We start from the raw sequence: 10,662 nt of genomic DNA on the forward strand, positions 1-10,662 counted from the left end.
TAGCTGTCCTGGGTAAGCACCGCGCCGGGGCAGGGAGGGGGCGGCGGCCCTGCCCGCGCCGGGGCTCGCGCCAGAGCTGGGGCGCTGGACCCGCGTGTCCTTCAAGTGTCTGCCACTCTCTCGGGACACGCGCACGCGTGCGCGCGCACACCGCACAGGCACGCGCACACGCCTGGGCCTGGGCTGCACGTTCCTGCCGAGGTGCCCTATTCAAGTGGACGCCTACACCACCGGCGGCTCCGGGAGCGGCTGCTGGCCGGAAACCGTGCGTGCGAGTGGGGCCGTGTGCAGGCCTGCGTGTGCCCAGCCCGCGTGCTGAGCAGCGGGGCCCAGGGGGCGGATTCCCAACCTCCATCCAATGAGAGCCCAGGAGCCAGAGTCCTGCAGAGACTCTCAAACTTGGAGATCTCTGTCTGTTGAACTAAGTGCTGTCACAATAAATAAAGCCACCTGTGGAAGAGATACTCGCAGAGAGGTGGCCCCGGGGTCTGTGGCTGGGTGGGGACTCTCTCCCCCTCCCCGACCCACAGGAGCAAGCACTGGGCACCAGAAACCCCAGAACCAGCTCCCCGTGGGCCAGCTCAGCCAGGACTTGGTTAGTTCTAGAAAGCAGCAACTTTAGATTATTCCAGTGAAGGTAGAAAACAGTGGTGCTGGGGTCTTTGGGTAACAGGCAAACGCCGGCCACCGTAGTGATGAGATTGTAATGCCCCAAGCCTTCATTTCCAGAAGTAGATGGCAGGGGCTCTCTGCCAGCCATAGGGGGCCCTGCAGCTCAGTGCTGAAAAGTGCGCCAGGCCCAGGAGGTGGGTAGGAAGCTACCATTGATTAAATTCATCACAGAGTCCTGGAGCTACCATCGAATTAATCAGAGTCCTAGAGCTGCCATCAAATGCACTGCAGAGTCCTAGAGCTGCCACTGAATTCATCGGAGTCCTAGAGCTGTGTGTGGTTTACTTTGAGTAAAAGCACCACTGGTGACACTGTATATCACCACAGCTCTGCCAGGTCCTTCCTCTCCACTGTCTCATACCACAGCATAGGTGTCACCCTGAAAGGAAGCCCCTACACTTTGGGAACCAATTTTCTAGTTTTCTCAAATAGCCTCTCTCTCTCTGGTGGTTGCTGGGCTATGAGCTGCAGGATAGCTGAGTCTGTCCGTGTCTCTTTCAAGACCATACACTCTAGAATGTCTCCTTCAGGGCCCTCCCCCCCCATCTAGTCAAGGGCAAGTGGAACCAGGGAATAAGACCCCACCCTGCAGGAGCCTGAGGTTCCAAGCTTTGTCTGTAATGACCTGGGACTCAGAGCCTGGACCCCTGCTCACAGTCCCTCCTCTGCTCCTGACCCTGGCCTGAGGTCCTCTGCCACTGCCCTCGAGGGGCCTCATCTGTTCTCTCCTCAGCCTCCTCCTCCGCCCCCCCCCTCAGCATCGCTGATTCCCAGAGTGAAGGATGAGGTGGGGGCCCTTCTGTCTGGCCTGCCAGGGCCTCTCCCAAGTGTGCCAGTGGTCCGGGCAACGATGCCAAGAGGGGCTGGGGATCCAGGCCCATGCTGCTCCAGGCCTGAGAGGGTCTAGAAGAGCCAGGCCCCACCTGCAGCTGTGGCAGGTTGGCTCCTGTGAGCCATCCAGGCCCTCCATGGGGTGGGGGCGGCAGGGGTGGGCCAGTGTTCTGGGACAGAGTAGCACAGATCCCCCCAGGACTTGCTAGTCTCTCAGCCAAGGGGCCATCGGAGGGAGGTGTGAGCCTGCTTGCTGTCTCCTCCCCTGGAGGAGGGCCCCAGCGCCCAGTTCAGGGCAGGGCAGTGTAAACTCAGCACAGAGCTGCCCTCCTCCCCCCCCCCCTCTCTTCCTTCCTTCCTTCCTTCCCTCCCTCCCTCCCTCCCCCCCCCCTCCCCTCCCCCCCCCCCCTCCCCCCCCCCCCCGCTTCAGGGCAGGCTCCATGGGACAGTTGGGGGAGCTGCACCCCGCTCCTGGCGGGCTGTGGGCGGGTGGAGGGCTGTACGTCCTGTTTTCCAGGAGAATGAAGCCACTTGAAGTGAGTCACCAGGCCTCAGTGGCCTTGGGGGAGAGGAGCTCACCTCCCACGAGGACAGCCGGGCCAGGCCGCCAGGCCGGCCTCTCCTGGGGGACCCAGCATACCACGGAGCCCATGGGAGCCAGCACGAGAGCCTGCCCCTTCAGGGGGCTCAGATAGACCCTCACGAGTCAGGCCCTGTCCTGGGGTCTCCCCCAGGCCGGCCTCTCCTGGGGGACCCAGCATACCACGGAGCCCATGGGAGCCAGCACGAGAGCCTGCCCCTTCGGGGGCTCAGATAGACCCTCACGAGTCAGGCCCTGTCCTGGGGTCTCCCCCAGGCAGCAGCCAGGCAAGCCACTTAGGGCCCCTACCCCTCTCAGACATGCCACTGCCCCGTGCCCCAGAGCCCTCGCAGCAGCTTCAAGGGGCCCTGGCCTCTCTCGCAGCAGCTTCAAGGGGCCCTGGCCTCTCTCGCAGGAGCTGCCCCTCCTTGCCTCCTGAGAACCTCCAGCAGCACAGTGCGGGGAGCTTCAGACTTGGGGGTCAGCAGCCGCCCAAAGGGCCATATTGATGAGGCAGCAGAGCTGGACCAAGGCTGCAGCTGGGTCATGGCTGCTTCTTAGAAGCCTGTTCCTGGTCTGCAGTATGGAGCTAAGGCTCAGCCCCGCCCCCAGGGCTGAGGCTCAAGAAGGAGGGAGAGCTGAGCGCTGGTGGCTCACACCTGTCATCCCAGCTACTCAGGAGGCTGAGATCTGAGGATCTCTGTTCAAAGCCAGCCTGGACAGGAAAGTCTGTGAGACTCTTAGCTCCAATAAACCACTAGAAAACTGGAAGTGGTGCTGTGGCTCAAGTGGTAGAGCACTAGCCTTGAGCTGAAGAGCTGAGGGACAGCACCCAGGCCCAGAGTTCAGGCCCACAACTGACCAAAAAAAAAAAAAAAAAAGAAGTAGAGGCCTGTGTGTGTTGGGGTGGGGGGGATGGGGAGGAGATGGGGTGGGGAGGAAGGGGTCTGCCACAGGTTCATCCTCCACAAGGGGCAGGACCAAGCCAAACCAGGCTTAGAAGAGCTGCTGGTGGGGAGATGGCCCTTGCAGATGGCCGCCTCCTGGCCTATTGTCCAGGCGAAGGCCACAGGCACTGGTGCCATGGGCAGAGTGGGGAACCCTTCTGCATAGAGGCCAGGAAAGTGTTGGAAGAATTGGGCTGTATTGCTGGGCTCTAGGCAGGTGAGAGGTATACCCCAGCAACCACATGTGCTGTCCAGGCTGCGCAAGCCCCGGGGGCTGGAGGGAGGTGTCTCCGTAGGTGGGGAAGGCCCCAGGAGCCCTGACTGGAGGCACCAGAGCCGGTGTTTGGACGTGAACAGGGCCCCGAGGTCTCCATCCCAGCGGCCCAAGCTCCTCTGAGAGGGAATGGAGCCCACTCACGTCCCAGCCAGTGAGATGTGGGAGACGGAGCCAGGAGGGCCAGGGCCAGGGCCAGCAGCCCCACCTTGGGGACGATGCTGTGGGCACGAGGAGGAGCAGGCCATCCCCAAGAGGCCCCAGGATCCGGCGCCTGGCATGGCTGGCCTCCTGCCCACTGTCCAGCTGGGGGAACGGAAGTAGGTCAGGCCGTCCCAGGAGGGCCAATCCCGGCCCCTCTGGAGAAGGAAGGAGCGCCAGGCTCCACACTGTAGAAGCAGTGGGGCGTCTCGAGGGTCAGTCCACTCTCAGAGCCACTCACTTACAAGTGTTAATAACTGAACAGTAGCAGCACTGGGCTGGGAGCACCACTCAGCAGGCCATAGTTGGGTGTGGAGAGAAACTTCTTTAGAATCATCCCTGGATGACTGCCAAGTGCCTGGATGGCCAGGAGCTCATTAATGCCCTTCCCACCCACCCACGCGCCTGCCCGCACGCCACGCTCACCATCCTGGCCTCTCCCCAGCCTGCACCAGAATGGGGAGCCTATGGCCTTCGTTAGGGGAGCTTTGCCCGGGCCCCGCCTCCGCCGATGGCCCTGTCTGTTAGACACAGTCTGGGCTCAGAACCAGCCCCAGGTGCCCACAGGCTGCCCGAGCAGCAGGTGCTATGAAGGCCTCCGCTCTGGGGAGAGCCGGGAGTACCACGGACGCTCCTGCGGGGGGCGCACAGGCACAGTGGGCGTGGGAAAGGCCACACCTGCCACACTCCCCCTGCCTTGGACTCTGGTGGGGCCCCACGTGGCCCCTGGCTCCCCGTAGGAGACACGGCCATCCCGCATGGCCAGGGCTTTGACATGAGAGACTAGCAGCAGGGAAGATCTGTGCAGCCGGCCGGGCCCAGGGCTGGGGGTGGGGTGTGGGGTGTTGCTCACAGCTGGCAGGAGGGCCCCCGTGAGCAGTGATGGTTTTAGGGGGCAGTGGGGGCACAAGATGGAGGCAGGGGGCTGCTGGGGTGCGGGCGGAGGCAGGTGAGGAAGGGTGGGAGGATGGGGTCTGAGAAGCGTGCCCTCCCGGACTGGGGAGGAGGGCAGGAGAAGCCCTGTTGCACTGGAGGCCCTGGCTGGCTGGCTGGAGCCTCACACGGGCAGGCTTTGCGTGGACCCATGGGGTGTGAGCTGAAGCTGTCCCGGCAGAAGGCAGCGCGGTGGGTGACGATGTGTGCCACCCGTGCCCACCAGGCTCCAGGGTGGAGCAGAAGCTGAGCAGGCTGGGCTGGCGCTGGAGTGGGCTGCTTGTCCCTGCCCCTGGCCTTTGTCATGCCAGAGCCACTCAGCTCCCAGAAGTGTCAGGCGGCGCAGCCTTCCCAGGAGGTTATATTTAAAGCTTTGCCTGGGGCCTGTCCTGGACTCCGTGCTAGCCTGACAGGCGGGGCTGGACTGGCAGTTCTGTGCGGTCACCCCAGGGAGACTGGGGCAGGGCGAGCCACAGTGCTGCCCCTGCCTTTCTCCTCATCCACAGGGGCCGAAACCTGCCTAGCACCACATCCTCTTGCTTCATAGGCTGCAGATGGCCGAGGAAGTGGATTTGGTCCAGGCTGGGAGGTGCTCTGGTTGGGGCAGGCCCAGCTGCAAGGACCAGGGAGCTCAGCCTGCTGTCCCTCTCTGACACCGTCTTTGTGCCCCCTGCATGGGGAAGCGGGGATTTGAGGGGGAGGCCAGGGCTGTGTCTGAAGATTCTGTCCTGGCCTGCGTGCCCACAGGTGTCCGGAGAGTGTGATATGGGTCACTGTCCAGTCCAGAGCTGATTCAAGGCTGGGCTGTCCTCCAGCATCCTGGGGCGCCTGGGAGCCGGGCCTGAGAAGTCCCTGAGTCAGGGTGGGGGACGGAGAGGCCGTGTGAGGCTCCTGGTGGATGTGTAGCCCCAGGGCACGCCCCGCTTCTGCTGTCTCGGGCCTGCGTGTGGGCTTGGCCATCCCTCCGCCCCAGGAGGTCCGCGTCGGCAGGACCCACACTGGAGGGTAAAGGGCAAATGGATGAGCAGTGTGGGTAGGGGTGGGCGTCAGCGGGGGAGGGCGGGTCGTTGTCTGCTGGGGCTGTGAGCACTACACGGTGCCTGGGGACTCAGCGGGGCAGCTGCCTCCACCCGGCTCTGCGTGTGAGCCATCAGCGATGCATGCTTCTGCCATGAGAAGTGGCTCTGACTCTCCAACACCCACACTAAGGACACTTGGAAACCAAACCCAGCGTCCTGAGGAGCGGTGTCCCTCATCCTGTCCCCTGAGTTCACACGGCGGGGCACAGTGCTTTGTCCCCCAAACCCACATCCCAGGGACTCTCACGCAGGACTCCAAAGTGGATTCCTTCCGGATTACCATAGAATGGAGCCCCGGCGTCCAGTGAGACAGTGAGGGGCAGCCGCTGCTGAGCCACGAGGCTGGGTATGGGGCAGTACCTTGCCCAGGTGCCCGCAGCGTATGCGTGCAGCACCCTGGGCTCCTCCATTGGAACACGAAGGCGTCATGCTCACGATCAGCCTGTGCAGGCTCCACCGTAGACCGCCTCAAAGGACGGCCCCCACGGCTCTCACCAGCTGGGGCTGAGGTCCAGAGCAAGAGCTGGCAGCCAGGGTCCTGGCGCCTGCGGCCGCACCCACAAGGAGAGACTGCGCTCCGGATTCTTCCCATCCTGAGGCCCCACCTGACCCTAATCACTTCCCACACATGCCCGCTGGGAGTCAGGGTTCCGTGTGTGGATGTGGGGAGGACACATGTGAGCCCGCAGCCCACCCAGCTGACAGCTGGGAGCCGCGGGCGCCTCCCAGGGACTACGCACACTTTGGTCCAACTTCCTCGACCTTCACCCATTCCATCCAGTTCTGCACCTCCGCCTGCTGCGCACCACAGCAGTCATAGAAGCCCCAGCACTCGGGGACCGAGGCCATCGCCAGCAAGGTACCAGGCTCTGCGGCGGGCCTCGCCCAGACCACGGGGCTGGGGCCTGCAGGCTGGACAGCAGCGGTCTTGCTGGCCCCATTGTGGACCTCTGGATTCCAGAAGTGGAGGAAATCAGAGCCCTGTTGTTCCAAGGCACCAGTTGGTCATGGTGTTCCCAGAGTCTCAGAGGAAGGCCGGCCGGGGAGCCGCAAACGTAGTTTCCAACACAGGTTTCCAGGGCCGGGCGCTCAGGCCGCCGCCACCCTAGTTGGGAGCTGGCTCAGGAGCCAGCGGCAGCTGCTGGACCCCGTCCTGGGGCTGCGCTGCCCTCCTGAATGGCAAGCGGAAATGCTGGAAGAAAGGCCCCATGTCCATGGCGGCCAAGTGGGGAGGAGAAGCCACAGTCCTGCTGGACAGGGTCAGTAAGAACAGCCTCCCACCGCCGGCCACCAGCGGGAGCAGTGGGGGAGCGCCCCCCTCAGGCAGGCCGAGGGGCTGCATCTTCCACCATCACCTCCAGGAGGGCTCTGGAAGGAGGCCATTCTGCAGCCAAGGGGAGCCCTGCTCCTTGAGCCCCCAGGGCCTACCAGAGAGTGGGAGCTGACTTGCGACGGAGGGGGGGACAGGAAGAGCCGGGAAGGTGTCCAGGCTGGGGGGGGGATGCACTAGAGGCAGGCTGAGGACAAGCCTGGGACGCTTTACAGTTCTGTGCTCAGCTGGGAAGCCATGCGCCAGCCAGTCCAGAACAGACCCAAGCTTTTCACTGGGCCCCCACCCCAGGGAGGAGCACCACGTCCAGGGAGGCCCTCAGGAAAGAGCTGCCGGGGAAGGCTACAGGGTAAAGGCATGGGGCACAGCCTGGGCCCTAGGCAAGTCCTGGCTCTACCTCTTCCCCTCCTCCAGTCTGAGCCCCAGTGGGCTCCTCCTCCAGCCCATATGTGCCAGCTCACTGCACAGCAAGGAGAAGCTTCCTGGCATTCCCAAGGGGAGACTGGACACCAGGAGGAAGCCCAGCCCTGCCTCTCACCCAGGGGCCTCACTAATTGACTCTCCTCTCCCCTTATTCTGCCAGGGCCTCTTCCAGAGTGACTGGCCAGGCAGAACCTGTGTCCCCTTCTGGAGACCAGGGGACCCTGGCAGTGGCTGCTGTGATGCACTCAGAGAGCGGTGTGCAGCACCCCAACCCCCATACCCGCACCAACGACAGCTCCACCTTCGCAGCGTCCCTCCCGACTCCCAAGGCCCCTGCGTGGACACCCCCGGGGAGCTGTGGGGCCTGCCTGGATCCTTCCCGAGTCACTGAGCAGTCGCTCTCAGGCACTATCCATGTCCCAGTCGCTGGGGTGTGGGACTGTGTGGACCCGTGGACTCAGTGAGGGGTCCTGGATGGTAAGAGTCTCTGCAGGCCCAGCACGCAGTCACCAGCGTCTGTGTCTGGCAGAGGGCCCAGGATGCCACAGGCAGTAGAGCGAATCTGTGACCAAATGGCAGAACACCCTTGTCAGGTGGGATGAAGTGTGGGGTTTGTTGTCATTGTTGTTGTTTGCCGGTCCTGGGGCTTGAACTCAGGGCCTGGGCACTGTCCTTGAGCTTCTATTGCTCAGGGCTAGCACTCTACCACTTCAGACACAGCGCCTCTTCTCGCTTTTTCTGTGTATGGGATACTGAGGAATGGAACCCAGGGCTTCATGCATGCTAGGCAGGCACTCTGCCACTGAGCTACCTTCCCAGCCCAAGTGGAATGAGTTTTGACCTTAGATTCTTTGGGTGTTACAGGGCCCTCCAACAGGGAGGCAGGGAGACAGAAGAGCTAGAGTGGAGATGTGATACAGGAAGCAGAAGCACCAAGCTAAGGAAGGAGTAGGTGCCGGCAGCCGACCAGGACAGGCCCTGTGCTCCCTGGAGCCCCGGGAAGAAGCCAGAAGCCCACCTGAGGTTCAGGACTTTTTCTTTTTTTTTTTTGGGTCCGGTCGTTGGGCCTGAACTCTGGGCCTGGGCGCTGTCCCTCAGCTCTTCAGCTCAAGGCTAGCGCTCTATCACTTGAGCCACAGCGCCACTTCCGGCTTTTTTCTTTTTGCTTATGTGGTGCTGAGGAATCGAACCCAGGGCCTCGAGCATTCAAGGCAAGCGCTCTACCACTGAGCCACCTTCCCAGCCCCAGGTTCAGGACTTTTGACCTCAGGATGGTGCTATGCCTGTGCTTTGTCTCCGTCACTGAACTGGTGGTAATTGGTCACAGCCCGAGGAGCACAGGAACCATGTTTGAGCGCTGTCCTCTCCCATGCTGTCGTCCTCACCTTGGCCAATAGGGGCCCTTCCAGCTGACCCCTGGGCCCTTCGACGTGACTCCATTTCTCTTTGCTGCTTCCTTGATCTCTGGGAAACTGGATTGCCTGTGCCCTGGGTCTTCTCCGCCGGCTACTCCGCTGGGGATGGAGTGAGGTTCACAATCCTGGCTCAGAGTCTTTATTTTGGATCTCAGTACCTTGCACACCCCCTATGTTTGCTAATTATATTGTTCTTTTTACTTCACCAAGGTTTAAAATGGTTGCAATCTGTTCCATAACCAGACTTTGCATAATTATCTAACACTTGCTGCAAAGCCGAGTACTCTGGCTTCCCGCTGACCACACACACATTCACCGAGCCTTCTCTATCCCGAGCCTTGTCCATCCCCGAGCTCCCTCCTGTGGCATCTCTTTGAGTGGGCTACATTCACCATTGAGGCGTTTCCCCCAAGAAGGGCATCTGTGCACTTGGGACGTCTCCCCGTGTCTATGTGCTTGGCCGATACCTGGGCTGGGTATAATAGTCCCATCACACTTTCTGTTTCTCAGTGTTGGATCTGCCTGGAACAGTCATCCACTGGTGCTTGCTCAAGCCCATCCAGAGCCAGCCAGCTCTGCTCCTGACAGTGATCGCCTTCACCTGCTGTCCCCAGAGAGCTCTTTCTTTGGCTCAAGTTCACTGGACTAGGAAGGGCCAGTATCTGAGCAGAGTCGATCCTGCCACTTATTTTCCCAAAACCCAGCTCACAGTTCTTCCTTTGCTTTGGCAGTATATTCCTAAATGCTTTCTGAAGCATTTAAGTATTTAAAGTATTGAAGTATCTGAGTATTTAAAATACTTAGAGGCCTTGAGGCCATTACCCAGGGGCCCAGAGGGCCCATCAGGAAGCGCATCCACCCTTTCTCCATGCTGGGATTAGAGTCTGCCTCCATGTTGTGGTCAGAGTTGTGTCTAGGTCAGCAATTTGATTTTCAGGGTGTCTTCTGATTGGATTCACTTAGTCATAAAGGGGATGATTTCTGGGCTCCCAGGAGGGTTAGCCGGTCTCCCAGTGTACCTGGTCTGAGATGAACACACTTATCTAGGTTCTGAGCACTGTTTTTATTGAACATCCTGCTCATTAGGGGAAGTTCCTTCTGCCCTGGGGTTGTTTGCTGACAGCTTGGTTCTCTGTCTTTGAAGTCCATATTCCCGCCCCCCCCCATCTTGCTTCCCTTCCTCCTTTTCTTTAACTACTTATTTCATCCATAATAGAATGCCGAGAACAGCATGTGTACCTTTTAACTGTCTTCAAATGTACATTCAGTGCATCAGACACATCCAGTGTTGTGCACCATCTTCCTTCCCAACCTGACACTGTCCCTGTTAAATGCTGCCCTCCCCTCTCCCCACCCCGCCACCCTCTGCCCCCAGTACGGACCCCTGACTTCCTGCCTCAGTAGATTTGGTGTTTCTGGAGACCGAAGTAGAATCCCACAGGACTTCTTCTGGCTCATTTCTCAGCCTCTAGGCCCACTGCTGCTGGAGCAGGTGTCAGACTTTTCCTCCTGCCTGCCGCTGAGCCCCACTCCCCACTGTGGGGGACGTTGCCCGTGCCCCCACTCAGCCTGGGCACCGCGGGTCTTCTGCCCTTGGCCACTGTGCCGCGTGTCCCAGGCTTTCCTGGCACACCTGCCCTTGCACCTGTGGCCATTGCACCACCCAGCCCCGCGGCTCTGAACCACCTCAGCTGGGGCTGGGGGAGCTACCTCACCTCACCTGGGGGAGGGATCCTCAACACCCCACCTGAGGGGGAGGGGACCCTCAACACCCCACCTGGGGGGAGGGGCCCTCAACACCTCACATGGGGGGAGGGGCCCTCAACACCCCACCTGGGGGGAGGGGCCCTCAACACCCCACCTGGGGGGGAGGGGCCCTCAACACCCCACCTGGGGGGAGGGGCCCTCAACACACCACCTGGGGGGAGGGGCCCTCAACACCCCACCTGGGGGGAGGGGCCCTCAACACCCCACCTG

The 10,662-nt window shown here is 61.3% G+C and overlaps 1 protein-coding gene across 1 annotated transcript in view; it reads right to left on the reverse strand.

Moving 5' to 3' along the window:
- The window catches only part of Sohlh1 (spermatogenesis and oogenesis specific basic helix-loop-helix 1), a 25,626-nt gene extending 19,260 nt beyond the window's left edge, over positions 1 to 6,366 (reverse strand). The window contains exons 1-7 of the mRNA XM_013029360.1: positions 6,260 to 6,366; positions 5,878 to 6,062; positions 4,959 to 5,108; positions 4,155 to 4,501; positions 3,513 to 3,610; positions 3,075 to 3,421; positions 2,083 to 2,248 (exon numbers count right to left, since the gene is read on the reverse strand). Coding sequence (XP_012884814.1) covers positions 2,083 to 2,248; positions 3,075 to 3,421; positions 3,513 to 3,610; positions 4,155 to 4,501; positions 4,959 to 5,108; positions 5,878 to 6,062; positions 6,260 to 6,366 — 1,400 coding nt within the window. The remainder of the gene's footprint in view (positions 1 to 2,082; positions 2,249 to 3,074; positions 3,422 to 3,512; positions 3,611 to 4,154; positions 4,502 to 4,958; positions 5,109 to 5,877; positions 6,063 to 6,259) is intronic.
- Between the last annotated feature and the right edge of the window lie 4,296 nt (positions 6,367 to 10,662).

This window comes from Dipodomys ordii, unplaced genomic scaffold, assembly GCF_000151885.1.
Source record: "Dipodomys ordii isolate 6190 unplaced genomic scaffold, Dord_2.0 Scaffold118, whole genome shotgun sequence".
Classification (NCBI taxonomy): domain Eukaryota; kingdom Metazoa; phylum Chordata; class Mammalia; order Rodentia; family Heteromyidae; genus Dipodomys; species Dipodomys ordii.